This window comes from Desmodus rotundus, chromosome 2, assembly GCF_022682495.2.
Source record: "Desmodus rotundus isolate HL8 chromosome 2, HLdesRot8A.1, whole genome shotgun sequence".
NCBI classification, from domain to species: Eukaryota; Metazoa; Chordata; class Mammalia; order Chiroptera; family Phyllostomidae; genus Desmodus; species Desmodus rotundus.
Window position 1 is genome coordinate 24,149,886 of NC_071388.1, and position 18,425 is coordinate 24,168,310.

Below are 18,425 nucleotides of genomic sequence, written 5' to 3' on the forward strand. Positions count from 1 at the left end.
CATCTGGGACTAAGTGTGTCCCTCCTGCTGTGGGTGGACGTCATTCTGAGATAATGAGCTGCTCCCTACTGGGAACGCTGTGCTGGGGGCAGGGGGCAGGGGACAAACAGAAACAGGCCTGCCCTCTGGGCAGTCAGGTGAGGAGAAGGGCTTCCAATAGGTCACTGTAGAAGGATAACTAGAGAATTGATCCAGCCTAGAGATGGGGAAGTTAAGCTGCACTTTTGTAAACTGAACCCTGATGATGGAAAAGGAATCGATTTGGGGGGTTTGGGGGTGGGGAGCTGGGAAATCACTCCACACGGAAGGAACAAGGGGGCTGAAGCCTGGAGGGGCCAGAAAGAGGGGAGCTGGGATCAGGAAGAGGCAGATAGGTGGGCAAGCGGGGCCCCTGCAGGCCACAGTGAGTTTTATCCTGAGAGAAACGGGAAGCCCTGGGCAGGGAGGAAGGATTTGGAGAAGACCGGAGCAAGGAGAACTGGTGCTGGAGTGAGGAGGCCTCTGGAGTGAGTGGTGAGACCGCAGGGGGCCAGTGGATGGGGCAGATGAACAAGCTGGGGATTGGAAATGCAGGGGCTGACTAGAAGGCGAACACCAACAGTTTTGTAATTCAGAATCAGAAATAATCGCTAGAACACAAGTTTCGTATTAAGACAATATTATTAAATCAATGCTTGTACTTACAGAACAACAGCCAGCCAGCCTGTGGGGCCTGGGTGGGGACGGCTCTAAGCCTGCTCACAGGTCTTCATGCTAACAGATCTCTGGAGGCCCACTCAGACTTATGGGTAATTGGAGAAATGCAAATCCAGGAAGCAGTGAGGTACCCCTGCACAATGATTGGGCTGGCAGTAAATCAGAAAGGGGATAGGGCCAGGTGTTAGCTGGGTCTGGGAAGACTGCTCCTGCGGGCCGAGGGAGTCTGCCCCACCTGCTTTACGATCTAGCAACCCCACTTGTGGGTAAGACTCCAGAGAAACGGGTGCAGGGGCTCACAAGGGACTCATAGGAGGATGCTCCTTGAGGCAATCTGGGGTCTCTCCCTGGGGTAGGGGGCAGGTGCACTGGGGGTGCCAGCCACAGAGTGCTGTGCCCACTGGCCATGCATATGGCAACACAGACAGACCCTAAACACTGTGAGTGACAACAGAAATGACCAAACTCACGGCATCAATAGCATTTACAAACATTTTCAAAATTAAAGTTTGCACACAAACCAACCATATCTTTTACAAGAACACTTGCTGGCAGAACATTACACATTAGTCCTTTTCGAGTGGCTGCCCCTGGGAGGCTGGGGTGAATGGAAAAAGGGATAAAATAGAATAAATCCATAAACAGTAGAGAGGAGCCTCCAGGGACTTGAACCCAAAAGTCGCCCCCTCAGCATTGCACCTGGACCAACAAGTGCACCAACAGGCTTTTAAAAAGATAGAAAGTCATTTACAGACATATGAAGTGCCAAGTAACTTGGTGTGGATGCCTCCACCCCACATCTTAAACTCGTGCCTTTGTTTTTTACATTGTCAGTTTGATTAGATTTGAGGAGTGCCGTAAATCGCTCACTCCGTGTGGCTTCGGAACTGGAAGCTCAAGGTCAGGTGGTCCTCCCTCGGCCTTCTACACTGGTTGCTGCAGCCATGTGGTGCAAGGCTATTATTAAAAAACAAGAAGCTAAGTAGACATTTCTGCAAGAGCCAGCCTGGTGCTGGGGAAGGGCACAGCTGCTCTCCTCCCTGAGGTGAGGGGTCTTCCTGTACCACCGGCAGGCCACAGCCCGAGTTCCTTCCATCCCCAGCTGCCAAAACTGCGCATCTGCGACCCAGATAAGGAAGTTGCACATCCCTTTCTTAAAACACAGCCAGAGGCACAGCACATTGTTCTAATATCTTCCAGAAAAGGGCTCTTTATATAAAGAGCAAGTCAGCAAACAAAGCAAATGACCTTGTGACTACATAACGTGAGGGAATGAATTACTAGCTCTTTGCTACAGATTTCGTTTTAATTACAGCCATCTGTCCTTATCTCAGGGGTATGTTTCAAGACCCCCAGTGGATACCTGGAGCCCTCCGTATATTGTGTTATTTCTACACATACATACCTATGATGAAGTTTAACTTATAAATTAGGCATGGTAAGAGATTAGCAACAGTAACTAATAATAAAATGGGACAAATATAACAATACACTGTAATAAAAGTTATGTGACTGTGGCCTCTTCCTCCTCCTCTCTTAAAACATCTGATAACCACCAGGGCTACTAAGTGTCTATTGGCGGGTGGTGTCTACAGCTACAAGGGATGATTCATGTCCTGGGCAGAGGTTTCATCACGTGACTCAGATTAGCACTCAGGTTAAAACTTATGAATTGTTTATGTCTGGAATTTTCCATTTAATATTTTGGACCACAGTCGACCGCAGGTAACTGAACCCAGGGAAAGCTGCACTGGGGATCAGGCAGTTCTATGGGCTGTAGAAGAGAGGACTTAGGTATTATCGCCGAGATTCTCGAACTGAAAGCTTGATGATCAGAAATTCCTAATGACGTGGTTTAGGTTCTAACCTGGTTTTTTGTGTTTTGTTTATTTTTTAGGTGTCTTGGGTTTTGCTGCCACTGGCTGTGAATACGGGCAGAATCCAGCCCCTCGCCAGCCCTCCCCAGACGCGCCTTCTGCACACCACGCTTCATAGCGGTCTCCTTAGGAGAACGGTCAGCACTTTGGTTTGGGGCTTTTCTTGCAGTCAGCTGGGAAGTGGGGAGGAGAGAGGCCACTTCTAATGTCCTGTTTGAGAAGAGCGTATAAGGGAATGCCCTCAAAGGACTGAACTCATCACACTGTGTGTGTACTTTCTTTGGTGGAAAAATGTTCCTCAAACCCATATCAAATCAGTTGCAAACATTTATTCACTGCTTGTGTGTAAAGCATTCCTGCCCGCTCTCACATGCCTCCCGTGGTTCTCACACACTGCCCGAGTATCACTCGTTACATCAGTAAGGCCCTTGGAGGTAAAGACTGCTGCTATCCCCAATTTAAGGATGAAGAAACTGAGGCACTGCGCAAAGTGAAAGGACTGCCCAGTCACAGATCTGGTGAGTAAGAAAGCCCCTCCGAGGCTGCTGCTCTTCCCTTACACAGCAGCAGCCTCTCCCTAAGAGGGGGTGTGTGTGTGCACACACTTGCAAGGAGTAGGCGGGGACTGTGCTTCCTACCGTGGTGCCTACCGTGGTACGAGACACGCCAAACTGCTGAGCGGGAGACAGCTGGGCAGGGCATGTGTGCTGTGTCTGAGTTTCCTAGGGCAGCTGTAACAAAGTACCGTGAACCAGAAGCCTTAATACAATAGAAATGGATTCTCTCTCAGTTTTGGAGACTCTAAGTCCAAAATCAAGGTGTCATCAGGGCCCTGTGCCTTCTGAGACTGGGTAGAATCCTGTCCTGCCTCGTCCTCGCTCCTGGTGCTGCCGTCAGTCCTTGGCCTGCACCGGCCTTGCTCTGATCCCAGCCTCTGACTTTAAATGGCATTCTCTCTCTATCTTCACATGGCCTTCTTATGAGTCATAGAGCCCTTGCCTATCATCTGGCCTTGATCACACCTGCCAAGTCTCTACTTCCCAGTAAGGTCTTCCTCACAGGCATGGGGGCGGGGCTTCAACACATCTTTCTGGAGGGCACAACCCACAATGGCCCGGGAATGAAGGTGATCTGAGACTTTGGGGGGGCCCTGGATGCCGTCTTTCAGGCGAAGTATAAATGGGAGCCAGGGCAGGTGGGGAAATCTCTGGGCAGACAGACAAGGACTGAGGATTGAGACAAGCAGAGAGAAAGGGAGGGGGCGTTCCGCACAAGGACGTGAGCAGCCAGGTGGGGGCTTGGCAAGTTCGCGGAGGGGTAGACTTGGAGCCGAGGTCGCGACGGTGGGTGGGGGCCAGGTTAGAGAAGGTCTACTTGGTTCCAGAGCAGTGGGTCTCCACCTTGCACTGCAGCAGAATCTCCTGGGGGCTAGAACAGGGCACTGGGCCCCACCCCGACTTTTGAGTCAGTAAATCTGAGGCAGAGCCTGGGAATGAGCAGTTTAACACGTTCCGGGGGATGCTGATGCCGCTGGTCTGAGGACCACACTTGGAAGAATTCTCTCTGGATGCTGAGTGAAGCCACTGAAGTTCTGAGGGTGGGGTAGGAGGTGACATGTGGCTCCAGTGACAGTCGCTAGAATGCAGCTGAATGAGGACAATTGGTTCTCTCCAAATGCCTGAGGGCATCATGAGGCCTAAATTAAGTGGAGGAACATTATCTCCAAGTTTGGTGACCTGGAGTCTCTGGTAAATCAGGTCACGGTGCCTTAGAAACTTGGGAGGCAGGTCTGCCCTCTGCTTCTGGGGGTGCAGTCAAGAAACTCTGTGGTGATGTAAGATGTGCTCTTCTCAAGCAGAAACATCTGAAGAAGGCCGTCTGGGCTAAACCAGTGTGTGAAGAAAGCTGCTCCTTGCTTCCTGTCACATGGCAGCTCCCTTGCCATATGAAGGTGTTCCCATGCGCACCAGAAAGTTAGAACTGCACATTCCAGTAGCAACTCTACAAAGTCATGTCTTATTTTCAGTACAAAGCTGTTTACTGTAAAACATAAGGCTTTGTTCTCATGGATCAAAGATTTTTTTCTCCAGCCCCTGTCTGGACTACCACTACAGTAGATACGATACAATGTTTGTTTGTTTGTTTGAGTAAAGTCCTCGAACCATTGGAAATAAACCCGAGGAACTTCATAAGGGATAGAAGGTAGGTATTATTCCAAGAGCACCTTTTGGAAACCACCCCTTTTAAACTCAGGGGTGGTGCCCTAGAGAAACTTTGCTGTCACAGCAACGCCATGGCTCCGGGTGTCCCCAAAGACACACTTCTGCTGAAAGCTAATCTACAGAAAGAAAATGCTGTGCTGTGGGGAAATGCTGTGCCCTGTTCTTCTGCCCTTGGTTGCTAGGCCCGGTCCCATCATGTTGCCTTAGAGCTGGTGGTAACGACTTTGAACTTCATGGTCTCAGGTTGGGGGCTGGGAGGTGGGCGCAACTCCAGCTGCCAGGAGCTCCCAGGTGACTCTGATTTTTTTCCCTCGTGCATTGGGCTTCACTGGCCTGACAGACTCAGCTTCTAAATGTCCCCTCCAGCCTCCACAGTTGGCAAGAAAACATAAATGTCATGCCATTCCAGTAAAAGCGAACTTCATTTTATAAGGTTAGTTTTATGAGTCATGCTTACTTGGAGATAAGTAAACAGCTCATTTGTGGATAAAAAAGGCCGTGCTGTTCTTAGGTGCCGGGCAGGGAGAGCATCAGCATATTACATTATATGCCAGGATTATCTTATTGCATTTTCCTCCCCTTGGGCAGCACCAGATGGAGAGCACAGAGTTTATGCAACCCACGCCAGTGACTTTCAGATCAGGCCCCGTCCTGTGGGGTCCAAGGAAATCTCTGCACATAGACACTTCGCTTTAGCAGGTTAAGTAGTAGAGGAGAGAGAGACAAGGGGTACGCAGTGTGTTAATCTCTGTTCAGCCAGCTGATGGCGGGTACCCATCCTTGACCCTTTGAAAGGAGCCAGAGTAGAGATGGCCCTAGGCAGTGTTCTCTTCAGCTGCGCCTCTAGCTCAGGGAGGGGCTCATTAGAAAAGGCTGGTGGTGAGAGGGATTTGAGGATCTGTCTCCCTCCTGCCTCTAGAAGGGCTGGGAATGGTCAGGGCCCAGCCTGGTCTCCTATTCCAGGTGCCCAGAGGTCCCTGCACCCTTCCAGCTACCTTTGTTTTCATTTAAAAATATTTAGTATTTGTCTCTTGCAGGACCCTATGCTAGTGCAGTGGAAGAGGTGAACAGATAAAGAGATGTACTGCCTTCTGCCCGTTGGCTGTTGAGGAGCAAGGAGAAAGCAGCCCCCGACGGGGTGTGGAGGGCAGGCCCTTTCAGAGGTAAGGAGATCACCTGGGCTGCAGAGATCAGCCAGGCGAGAGGACGGGCAAGAGCCGCCAAACCTTGGGTACAGTCGCGTGTCCAGCAGTGGTCTTGCACGAGCTCACAGCCACCGAGAGTTGGGTGTGGTGGGCTGAGTGATCACCCCCAAAGGTGCCCTTGTCCTAGTCCCTGGAACCTGTGAATGTCACTTTACATGGCACAGGGGACTTGGCCAGTGAGATTAAGTTAAGGATCTTGAGATGGGCAGAGAGATCACCCACAATGCATGCACGAGGGTCCTTGCAGGAAGGAAACAGAAGTGGTACATTCCAGGGAGGCTTCAAGCTGGCTTGGAGATGGGGGACAGAGCAGGAGCCAGGTGTGCCGGTGGCCTTTAGAAGCTGGAAAAGGCGAGACTGCACTGGAGTCTCGAGAAGGAATGCTATCCTTCCAGCACCTTGACTTAGCACAGGGAGACCCATAGTGGAATTCTGACCAGAATCATAAGAGAAGAAATATGTAGGGTTTTTTTTTTTTCACCTACCAGGTTTGTGGTAATTTGTCGCAGCAGTGAAACCAACACAGATTCAAAATAACTGGTGATCCTAACTGTCCCGTTCTGTGTGGGCACCTTCCCGGGGCCACCATGGAGGCATGCGTCTCACGCACAGCAGTGGTACAAGGCCCCCTTTCATCACTTGACTTTACTGACTGGAGACATCCCCAACAACCACAAGGAAGCCAGAGTGGAGATCTGCTGTGGCTACTGTCCCCAACCACTGTGGGACCAGCTCCGCAAAACCTCGTCAACTCAGGCACCATCGCAAAGGCAAATGAACGCCAGGGCTGCATGAATCTCTAGAGTGAATGATTGCTAATATGTTGGATAGAGGGTCAGGCTGGATGTGGCTCTGTGTGTGTGTGCGCGCACGTGTGTGTTTAGCATTCTATAGCCTGTTAATAGCAGTCATTTTAGGGCTGAGTATTTACAGTTGCTCTTCAGCAGAACAACCTAGGTCTTTCAAGGAAGGGTGAGCAGCCAAGCCGCCTCCTGGTGCTGAAACTTATAACCTACCACCAGTGGTCTTTATTTGGGGCAACTACTAATGCTCTGTGATCACCTGCACCCTTGGCTATGACATCACGTGTGGCAAAACAAGTGGGAAACCTTGTAGGCTGGTAAAACATGTTTGTGATTCAAACACAATTTATTACAAGCTGGTTAAAGGCATTCCTACTTGCTAGCTCATCCAGGAGCAGTTGGCTTGGGTGCCTGGGGCAAAGTGCCAAGGAGGCCAAGCCCAATGTTTACCTCCAGGGGCAGGTGGCCACTTTCCCACCCCGTGCTGGCCCCAGACAGCAATTGGAGCCTACAGTCCAGGTGGATGCTATGGAGGAGGCCATGGGTGCACCTGGGCCACGTCAGCAGGAGCAGGGCCTGAGAGGAAGGAGGGCCTGGGCCTCTCTGTCCTGTGCTTTCAGCATAGTTAGGTTTCGCCTCCAGGGCAGTGAGGGCAAGGAAGAGCCAGAATTCACCTTGCAACCCCCACCCCCACTCCTGTTCTTTCACCGGGTCTGTAAAAGCACTTAGGAGCCTTCCTCGCATGCAAGTAAAGATTATTGCACTTTAGCATTTTATTACTGATCTTCCCCCTCCATATTCACTGCGGCCTGTTCCACTCGCCAGTTTTTGCATAATGTATTGCCTTCCTATTCTTGTGAACAATCATCTCTTGAATTATCGACATTAATGGAGAGAAGACTTCAAGAAGAGCAGCAATTAGATGAATTATGTGGTATTACAGTGCTTTATAGATTGAAAGGTGATGAAGGAAGGTTTTTTTTAGGAGGGTAGGTGGTCACCGAACTGTCCTGCGGCTCAGAGGACAGGCTCCAGTCTGCCGTCAGCCACGAGGGCAGGCGCCCGCAGGGGTCCAGACAGGAGCCCAGCCCGCCTGCACCAGGGAGGCCTGAGTTTTGACAAAAGTCATTTGTTTTGCTCCCAAACTTGCTTAAACCGGGTGTACTTATTACCCAATTGCATAACTAAATGTTATATAAGCTGGTGAAGAGTGAGCAGCAAAAAAGATGTCATGTCCATGAAATCCAAGTGAAATTATGCTGCAGAAGAAACTGATAACGTTAAGCCTCTAAAACTCTTACTTTCGAATTGGGTGTGGGTGAGTCATGATCGGACAAGAAGAACCTGGCCAGGTAGCTCAGTTGGTCAGTGTGTCGTCCCAATATGCGAAGGTTGTGGATTTGATCCCTGATCCGGGCATATGTAAGAAGCAACCAACGAATGCATAAAAACGTGGAACAACAAACTGATGTTTCCCTCTCTCTCTCTCTTCCCCTCTCTCCCTCCCTCCCTCTCTTTAAAATCAATAATAATAAAAAAAAGATTGGGCAAGAAGGAAAAGGAAAAGTAGAGGATTATGCACTGCATTCTTTGTGGGTGCTCCCTCCACACTAAGTAAACTGAAACCCAAATCACGGACCCTAACGGGTGGGTCTTCTTGCTAAAAAGACTGCAAGGAGTGCCAGTTAAATAGCCTTAGCCCTGTAACACAAAATAGGTGGCACAAGGACACAAACAGTTAGGAAAGCACAACTGTCCACCACACTTTGGTCAGCTGTTTCAATTACGTGTCTAACTACTGGTCCAGTCCAGGCCGGGCATCCATTCTCCTTAAGTGCCCCATCCCAAACTCTGGCTGATCCCCAAGTGGGTCACCGCAATAAAGTGTGCGCTCACAGAGATCTCAGCCAGTGTCTCTGCATGTCAGGAAAGGGCTGGCCTCTTATCAGCTTCTCAGGGCAGGGACCAGTGGTCCCAGGACTTGCTGAGGGGCCAGAGGAGACCTGTCTAAGTGTGAGGGGCAGCCTTGAGTAGTGGGAAGTGGGGCTGACCCAGGATACTCTGGGTCGCATAAGAACTCTCAACGCCACTCAAAATCGCCCACCATTGATCCTGAGGCTGTGCCACGTGGTATCAGAAAAGTAGCAGCTTCCTTGGGCATGGAAGATCAGGGTATGGCCAGGAAGGAGATGGCATCAGGCAGGGGCAGTGAGGGAACAGAATCCAGGGCCTGGACTTCGCCCTACAGTTAGTAAATAAAACAAAACAGAATGCTTGCTAGCTCTTCCACCAGTTAGCCCTGATTCCTTCTCAATATTTAATTGCACCACAGCCATTAATTATTACATTTCACCACTAGAGGGCAACAGTGTTTCTATTGTATAATGGATTTTTGCAGAACCAAAAAATCACTTAGAATCAAGGAATTTCGGAGCTGAGAGAGATCTATCTTAAAAATCATTTGGTTCGCTGACTTTCAATTTTGTTTAGCTAAAACCCACAGCAGGAACTGCATTTTTCATAATGACCTAGTTCACACACACACACACGTATATATTTGAAACACCATGAGGCACTCACTACTTACCCTTCTGCAATGCGCCCTGATAGTTTGTATTCCAAACCATCTCAATAAAAACAAACAAAAACTCACAAAACAACTGCGACCTACTAAATTGATTTCATAACCCACTAGTGGGCCTTTAGTTTGAACACTCTGCCTTGGTCCCAGCCTCTCATCTTCCAAAGGGATGTGCTGACCCCGAGGATGGACAGGGATCCCTACCAGCTATACTTCTTTCGCCCACCCAGCCACCTGCTCACCCTGGGGTCAGACCTGGATGGACAACAGACATTGTGCAGCAACTGGGCACTCAGTTTGAAAATACGCTGATTGGATAAAGAATGCAAACCTGCGTTTTCAAGGATCTACCATTTTTCATTTATCAATGCTGCAACTGCTCTTGTAATAATTGGAGCAGAAATTCCTAGTTCACCACGTTGAAATCTTCATGCGGGTGGTGTCTCTGCTCCTCATTAAAGCAGATGAGGGACTGCTAGTCTGAATGAATCTCAGACACCTACCTGATGATCCCACCCCAATCTGCATTAGGGCCACAGTATCTAGCCCAGTGCCTGGCACATAGTAAGTGACCAAGAAATAACTAATGGATGACTGGACTGCCTCTCAGTATAATGGTAACTGACATTTTTATACCTTACAATTGGTACTTTTATCACTTCAGATGACTCTTAAGAATAACTGGCGTGGTTGGCAGGACATGAATTATTTGCATTCCAAATGAGAAAATATCCAGAAAAGACTTGTATGATGAGCTTCTGCAGGTTGTGTGGCTCATTGGGGGCAAAGTGAGGGACTAGACTGTGGACTCCCTACAACAACCCCCTGCTGGTCCTCTATATTCTGGAAAGACAGTCCACAGCAGCTCCCGATAGGAGTCAGCATGCACTCTCCTCTCTGCCGCCTCCTCCTCTGCTTCTGCCACCCCCGAGGATGCCGGCATGCCGTTGTCACAAGTTTATGATACACGCGCTCCAGGCTGCCTTGATCACCCTTGGAGGCGGGCGCTTCTTTATTTGATATTTGGAGGAGGCAGAAAAATGGAGGAAAATAATGTCACTGAATTCCCAGGAGAAACTGAAACCACTTTAGTCTCTAGAGATTCTTGGCCCTGAAAGTCACTAAGTTCTCTTCCTTGGCTTCTTGGTTTTAAAATTAACTATTTTTGGAGGAAATGCAAAGATAAACCAGATAACCATGGAAGTTATCCTTTCTTTGGGTCAATACCCTGGATTCTTCTACTTAACTCCTCCTCCCTCTCATGCATACCTGCCTCTAATTCATTTTTAATACTTTTTCTTAGTAAAAGTGCAAACAGATTTAATTCCCTGTGACTTCTAATTTATTGACTGATTTCCTCCACCCTACCCTCTCACTTTGGCCCCCAAAGAGGATCCCTTTAAAATTCAGGAGCATCTACTATTACAGACGAAAAACAGTAATTACAAAATGTTTACACAATGGAATACTACTCGGCCACAAAAATGAAGAAAATTTCACCCTTTGCAACAGCATGGATGGACCTGGAGAATATTATGCTAAGTGAAATAAGCCAGTCAGAGAAACATAAATTCCATATGGTTTCACTTTTATGTGGAATCCAACGAACAAAATGAACTAACAAGGAAAACGGGGACAGACTCACAGATGGAGAGCAGGATGACAGCTAGTGTGTGTGTGGAGGGGGGAAGGTTAAGAGGTGGAGGGATTGAGCAAAAAGGAAAAAGGACTCATGGACATGGACAAGTGTGGTGATTACTGGGACCGGGGGGTAAAAGGGGACTAAATGGTAATAGAAAAAAATACAATAAAGATTAAACAGAAAAGAATTGATCAATAATTTAAGAAAAAAAACAGTAACTGAGCTCTTTTTGGAAAGGGATTTCTTTTTAAACTCAGGTTTGAGAGCGAATTTATTTTGTGAAAGATGCCAAGTTTTTTTTTCCCCAAGGGGGTGATTAAATGTGTGAAAATGCCAAGTATTTTATTTATTTTTTATAGTCTAAAAGGAAGAAAAAGTCCTGGAATTTGAAAAGTGGTGTGCCTTAGACATCCAAGCTGGGTTTTCTGTGGGGAATCCTCCCGCTGACGACCAGGCAGCAGACCCTCAGGAACTCCCTCTGGGGCCTCTGGGGAGTGGCTGCTCTCTCCTACTCTGATAGTTAAGTTCTAAAACTCTGTTTTATTCACTTTTCTGAACTTTTTCCCCCCTGAGACAGCAAGGACTGTTAAAACAGGTGACACTAATAGGTTGCCTATTCCTAGGGACACTTTGATTTCATCCTTCAGTAAATTTAGCCACCCTAGCTACAGATTTAATTCTTTGAGGGACCCAGGCTGAGCCTCCAAACAGCCTACCCTATGACTGTGTCTGACACCAGGCAGAGAACAACCTTCAGCTAAAATCCTACTGGCCCTCTTTCAAAGTCTACCTATTTACACACCACACTCAAGTCTAGATTCTTGGAGTCTGCAGGCCCTGGAGAATATCTGGGAATTAGTGGAAAGAGAATGGTTACTTTGGGGGCAGACTTAGCATAGTTCCGAAACTACATAGTTCTGTAGTCTTCTGCTTGATGAAGAAGCAATGTAGCTCTGCAGACGCAACACGAAACCTGCAGCCAGTGTCTTGTAATCAGTAACCACCCAACCAGCTGGGACGCTCCCATTCAGTCTGTTCACTTAGAAAACGCCAGGGTGACCAAGGTTCCTACCCAGGCAGGTGTGTAAATTCCAACCACATCCTGAAGCCCCTGCCCGGCGCCCAGAACCCCACAAGCCAGGCTGTCGTCGCCCAGCAAGCGAATTGGCTTAGAATTTGTAAATCCCGCCCAGGGCTTCTGCTGGAGTCACTGGCGGGTTGTGCCCGCCAACAGCAGCTACCTCTGGGTACCCCCAGGCAAGATCAAGCCTTGCCTTTTGGGCCTGTTCCTCGGTTTCCCCATACACCTCTTTCTCAGGTATGGGAGGTGCCCTGTGAAAAATTTTTGGCCACGCAAATGGCGTAAAGAATCAGCCAGTTTTCCGTGAACTCTGAACCCCTGCGTGCGCCTTCCACGCCCTGGATACTTCAGGAGCACTGAGGCACCCTCCCAGTCTGGGCGGCAGACCCAGGGCTGGGCGGACTGGCGCACGCAGGCAGGTGTCACCGCCCACACGGTGCACGGCGGGGTCCCAGCTAGCGCCCGCGATGTCGCTCCCGCACTCACCCACGCGCGGCCCTGCTGCACCATGGACAGCACTCGCAGGGCGCTGGGCGAACCCACGCGGAAGTTGAGGAAGTGCAGCGCCGCACGCGCCGCCTGCTGCAGGAGCCCTGGCGGGAGCTGCGAGCGCTGGAGCCACCCGGAGTCCTCGGGCCCCGCCGGCGCCGCCCCCGCCCCCTGGAGGGCGAGCAACAGCAGCAACGAGAGCAGCGGGGCGGCGGGGCGCGGGCCCTGGGGCCCAGGCGCGGACATCGGTTGCTGGCGCGGCTGCATGGACGAGGGCGGGCTGGCGCAGCGTTCGAAGGGCCCAGGCCTGGGGCTGGCAACACGGGCGCCCGAAGAAATAAGGCCGCAGCCGGCCCCGCCCCTCCGCCCCCGGGACGGTCTGCTGCAAGGAGCCCGGGTCCCCAACTGCCGCGCCCTCTCGGGAATTCCCACTGACCTGGGGGGGGGGCGCGCCCCGCCCCGCTCAGCCTGGGCAACCGCCACCTGGGCTCGCGGCCGGGACGCGGCGGCGCCTACGCGGCGCGGGACCGAGGTGTCAGACCCCGGCCACGCTGGCGGGGGGAAGAAGGGGGCGGTGGGGACTCCTCCCCCGAGAGGGCGCAGCCCACCTGGCGCCCCTCCGCGCCGCTCCCCCAGCCCAGATCGTGGGCCCAGCTTTTCTGCCCTGCGGACGCTGCGATTTCGAAACTTGGGGTTTCAGCGCCAGTTCTCGAAGGCTTGGCGCTGTGGTTTCCCAGAGGATGAAACTGGAGTGTCGAGGGGGGTCAGTGTAGCACAATGACCGTGGAAGTGGGGCAGGTCGCTGGAAAGCTGGGGACGGAGAGGAGGCTGAAGTTGTCAGCGGGGCAGAGTCAGATAAGGACCAAGAGGCCCCACTGCACTGGGGAACAAGTAGGTCATTGATAATCTTGGTGAGAAGCAGATTTAAAGGCTGGCGGTGGAAGCCAGATTCCAGAGGCATGAGGCGTGGATGGGGCTTTAGGGCACTGAGGCTGCGAGGGAATGCTGAGAGCTCTTTTTAGACACGTAGCAGTGAAGGGATGAAATGGCTATCCTTTTAAACCCACGGACAAGAGAGTAAGCCCAGGAGAACCAGGGGGTAGCGGGCAGAACTGGTACCGCTGGGCGTTCCCAGCTCCATTTTTCCATCTCTCTTCATGTTGTTCAGGGGTCCACCCCTCCCCAATACCCGCTGACTCCTCCGCCCCACAGTGGAGCTAAAGGAAGTCCCTTCTCTTTGCCAGGGACTCCTTCACACCCGGAATGTGTGATTCTGGACGAGATGCTTGGGGGAAGGCTGGGCAGTGATGCATGGGTGATGCATGAATGGGGATGGGGCTACAATCTCTGAAAATATCCTTTCTCCCCCACTTCCTCCTGTGGATGTCGACCACCTCCTGTCCGTCTTTCCTTGCTTCCGCAGATATTTGTGGGACACCTACTCTGGTAGGGACGTGAGGGAGACAATCTTGGAGTACCCCTTCTAGGCAGCGGTGCCTAGACAATGAAACGAGCAGGGACATGTGTCCCGTGTAGGATTTGGATGCAGTTATATGCAGTGGAGAAAATTCAAACCCAAAGGGGTGTGGGGACTTGGGAGGTGGTTATGATTTTAAATAGCGTGGTCAAGGCAGGCCTCACTGGGAAAGTGCTGTCTGAGTTAAGGACTCGAAGGAGATGGGCAGGCAGCCCCGCACGTGTGGAAGAGCCCTGCAGGCAGGAGGAGCAGCAGGTGAAGACTCCCTGGGAGAGGAGTCCACTGAGCATGTTGGAAGAAGAGCAAGCAAGTGCAGCTGGAGGGAGAGTGCAAGGGAAAGAGTATCAGGTGAGAAGCCAGGGGGTCATGGAGGGTGGGGAGATCATGCAGGACCACACAGGCCTCTTCATATCTGGATGTGCCACCTGGAGGAACACTCCTTCCTATCTTGCTGGCAGCCAGAGAATGAAGCCCACCTGAAGGACGGCTAAGGAGAGAGAGGGGAGGAGCCTGGGTACTTGATGACACTGTTGAGCACCCAAATCAACTGATCCTGGAACAGCTATGATCCATTTTTAAAATGTTTAAACCGTAGCATTCATTTTATAAACAGATTTTCTGGGATATAGGAGAGTATTTCCTTTGCTGAGAATTGTCTGTTCATCAACTTTGTCCCCTGATCTGTGGGGTGTTTGCACATCTAATTGATTTGCAGAAACTCTTCAAATACTAGGAAAACTGAGCCTTGGTCTGTCATGGGTATCAGTGAGGACTGTTCCACCTTGCCAAATGCCATGTGCGTGGGTGATATCAAGTGCGCAGCCCTCTGTCCAAAGGCCCCGGCCTCTGGGGTCATAGGTGCCACCTCCCGCCCTGGTCTCTCCTCCTTGGTGGGGTTGGGTGGTTGAAGCCTTCTCCCTGCGGCAGGGAGGAAGGTCCTGTTGAGCCGGGCTGGCCTCCAGCCTTGTGCTGGGGTAGATGTGTCCCCACCAAGTGTGTCCCATGTGCCATGCTTCCTAGTTCCTTAGTCACTGTGCAGGTCATCACCATTTTTGTACAGAGAACTTGGTTTGTGCTTAAGAAGCATAATGATATAAAAAAACTGTAATGACTTTTAATTATATGAAAAGATATTCAGTACAGAAGGTGAGAGAATAAACTGACACAGACTTTTCCTTGGGCTATTTGCATGTCCATCAAAATTAACAATGTACATGGCTTCTGACCCCGGAATTCTACCTCTGGAGTTTATAGTAACAATAAACTCACATATGTACACAAAGAAGTATGGATGAGAATGTTCATCTCCTCATGAGGTTTGCACACTTCTCAAGTATCAGTATCTCGTTTTCTGTTCTTCATTCCTAGAACAGTGCTTGGCACACCATAGGCTCCAGTACATAATTTGGGGAAGAATGAAGCATAAAAGGCTGGAAAAAAATCTAAGTTCCATGGCTGAATAATTATGATACCTCAGTTACTATACCAAACTCAGAAGCAAGTTGGATTCTTGTCTGCCAAAATAAAAAAATTTAGTTCAGGGACAACAATCATGAAAATAAAATTTTCCTCAGCTCTGCAGAGGGTAGAAACTCTAGGAATCGGAATCATAGAGTTGTGCCTGCGTGCGAGTGCTCAGGCTTTTTCCTGGGAGTAAGCTCTTCCGCTTTGGTGTGAGTTTCTGTGGCTACAGGGTGCTGACACGTGGTCCTTGTTAGTTCCACCCCACCCACAGGTGCACCCTGGTCTTGTTTTTCTCCTTCTTTAAGCCCTGTAAATAAGCTCAATAAAAGGTAATTGTTTATCTTGTGTTTCTTAGGGGTCTTATGCTTGTAGCCAGCTTCTAGGTGCTCCCTTCTCCTCCTTCCCTCAGACACCTGTGGTATCTCACAACTGCAAGGAGAAGTATCAGAGGAAGTTCCCAGACCAGGGAGACTTAAGCTATTTCTGCTCTGGTTAGGGAGGAAGAGGTGTAAACCATTTGCTCTCAAGTATCCTTGCTTAGCAGAGATAAGGCTTTGTGATTTACTAGCTGGCTGTAAGTTGCTCAAGCTGTTTGGCCTTGTTTAATTTTCTTGCCTCAGTTTCCCCATTCCATTTGCCCAGCAATTTTTCTAGCTCCTTACTTACTAACCTGTCACACTTTCAACTAGTGGAGTATTATGCAGCCATTAAGAAATGGTGAGATCCAGGCTGGCGGACACTGAACCACCCCTGAGATATAAGTTGTTAATAGTCGGCAAGTGTAGCATAGGGAAAACTGTGTGCTACTGCTTGTCTGAAATGAAACAAACAGCATACACATAAGCATACATATTTACCTTAGGAAATATGCAAAGATGTCTCTGGAAACATAAGAAATTAACAACTACTTTTCACCTCATACTCTTTTGTGGCAGGTATTTTCTTTGTCACCCATGTTACCCATTCTAAATAACTAAAAAAAAAAATCAGATGCTGTGTATGAATGCACTCCATATCCATTCTTTTCCGGGTAGGAAGATCCACGATCTCTAAGGGACTTGACAATTTTATCACGTAGCATGGCCAGGGCTAGCCTGTCCTCAGGCTCATTGAGCACGTAGTTCAGGCTAGTCTTCCTCCCTCTGAGCCTTACCTTTCCACACTCTCTCAGGCCCAGTTATGTTTCCCCACATTAAAAGTCCAGAGAAGGTGTCGATGTGCTGATTCTTACTGTGTTGTCCATGACTGCCATGGCTCACTGCATTGCTCTTCTTAGAAGTATGATCGTTTTAATAAGGATAAAGTCGTACGCCTCGAAAGCTGAGTTCTGGTTGAACGGATTGCAGGCATTCACACCTTTGCAGTGTGCTAACTAGAGGCATTCGGCAGCCTCCAGCATCCACACCTGCCCCTTCCTACCTGTTGAGTAATAAGAGGTCGGAGAGCTGGGTGGGAAGGTTTCGAGAGGTGTTAACTATTCATTCCCCTCCTCCAAGGAAGGAGGGACTGGGATGTGTCTTCCCTGGAGATGGCTGAACACAGAGGATTGCTGAAGTACCCTTGCCAGAGGCCCAAGGGGACTAGGTATGAGGGACTGGGTTGTGACGTGCCAACAAAGGGCAGGGTGACAGTGCTGTCATGACTATCTCCAGCTCTCCTGGTTCGTGGTGAGTGCGGGTGAGGCCTCCGGAGCAGGTGTGAGGAGCTGTGGGCCCCGTGTGCCTTCGTGGCCTGGAACTGTACCACCAACAGGCGAGGTTCTGTGGCCGTGCCTTTGAAGTTGCTGGTGCCACTCGCAGCCCTCAGGATGAAGCAGAGATGAGGCACACACAGACACCGGGTCCTTGCGGATATTACTCACCTGCTGGCTCCAACCTACCCAAAGCTTGCTCTAGCTAGACTTTTCCATTATGAGAATCGATAGGCCAAGTTTCTTGTTTAAACCAACTTCCACATGACTTTGTTACTCCAGTTGAAAAATCCCTAATGGGTTGCTGAGGACCCAAAAGGTACAAGGCTGCCCCATGTGGGGTCTGCCTATAACAGTACTGGGGGCACCTCAGCTGCCTCTACTTTGAAAAAACCGTATTGACAGATTCCACCAACTTCGGGCTGAACCAGCTGGTGAAAAGCCCCGTCTCCAAACAACCCCCAGCCGTGGCTGTAGAACCACACCAGGCAGAGGGGCCATGCCGGCCATGAGTCTCCAATGAGAAGTGACTCTTCTACTCTCTTGGGCTCTTCTCTGAAAAGAGCAGAGTCAAGGGGAACAGGAGGGAAAAACCAACCCTGCAGCAGGAGAAGGAATGCCTTGGATTAGGGTGTCAGGCTCATTTTCACCGGGGGCCACATCAGCCTTGCGGTTGCCCTCAAAGGGCCGGATGTAATTTTAGGACTGTATAAATGTAACTACTCCTTAACTAGGGGCAAGGAGCTCGGCGCTGCTGCTGGGTAGACACAAGGTGCTGGGCTGGATTTGGCCATGAGCCTTGTGTTTGCCACCTGAGCCTTAGATAGAGACTGGAGCCTGGGCCGTGGCTCAGAGTAGGATCTGGGGAGCTGACAACGTCCCTGGGATTATCTTGCAAAGGCCAGAGTGCTTTACATTTTCTCCTCTCTTCCCCTGTCCCTAACCTCACCCTCATGGGGGCTTGGAAAGTGGTCATCTCTGGGAGGGAGCTGGGGCTGGGAGGGGCTCACTCTGACAGAAAGTTTGTGGTTCTTTTGTTTTATCATTCACAGGTAGCATAGTGGACCAAAGCGTGGACTTAGAGGCAGCCCGCCCAGCTTGAAGTGCAGGTCCACCAGAGTGAGCAGAGGTGGGTGACTCACACACACACACACCACGCACACTGTACCCACGTGCACACCTTTGGAGTACTTCCTTG

General features: G+C 50.2%; 1 protein-coding gene and 1 long non-coding RNA gene across 2 annotated transcripts in view; one reads left to right on the forward strand and one right to left on the reverse strand.

Moving 5' to 3' along the window:
• RARRES1 (retinoic acid receptor responder 1) overlaps positions 1 to 12,934 on the reverse strand; it is a 30,931-nt gene extending 17,997 nt beyond the window's left edge. The window contains exon 1 of the mRNA XM_024565340.4: positions 12,594 to 12,934. Coding sequence (XP_024421108.3) covers positions 12,594 to 12,863 — 270 coding nt within the window. The 5' untranslated portion in view covers positions 12,864 to 12,934. The remainder of the gene's footprint in view (positions 1 to 12,593) is intronic.
• LOC128780191 (uncharacterized) lies at positions 2,603 to 7,362 on the forward strand. The gene is made up of 3 exons (XR_008426111.1): positions 2,603 to 3,091; positions 5,833 to 5,958; positions 6,489 to 7,362. It is a non-coding gene; the product is annotated as an uncharacterized lncRNA (long non-coding RNA).
• Positions 12,935 to 18,425: the final 5,491 nt, after the last annotated feature.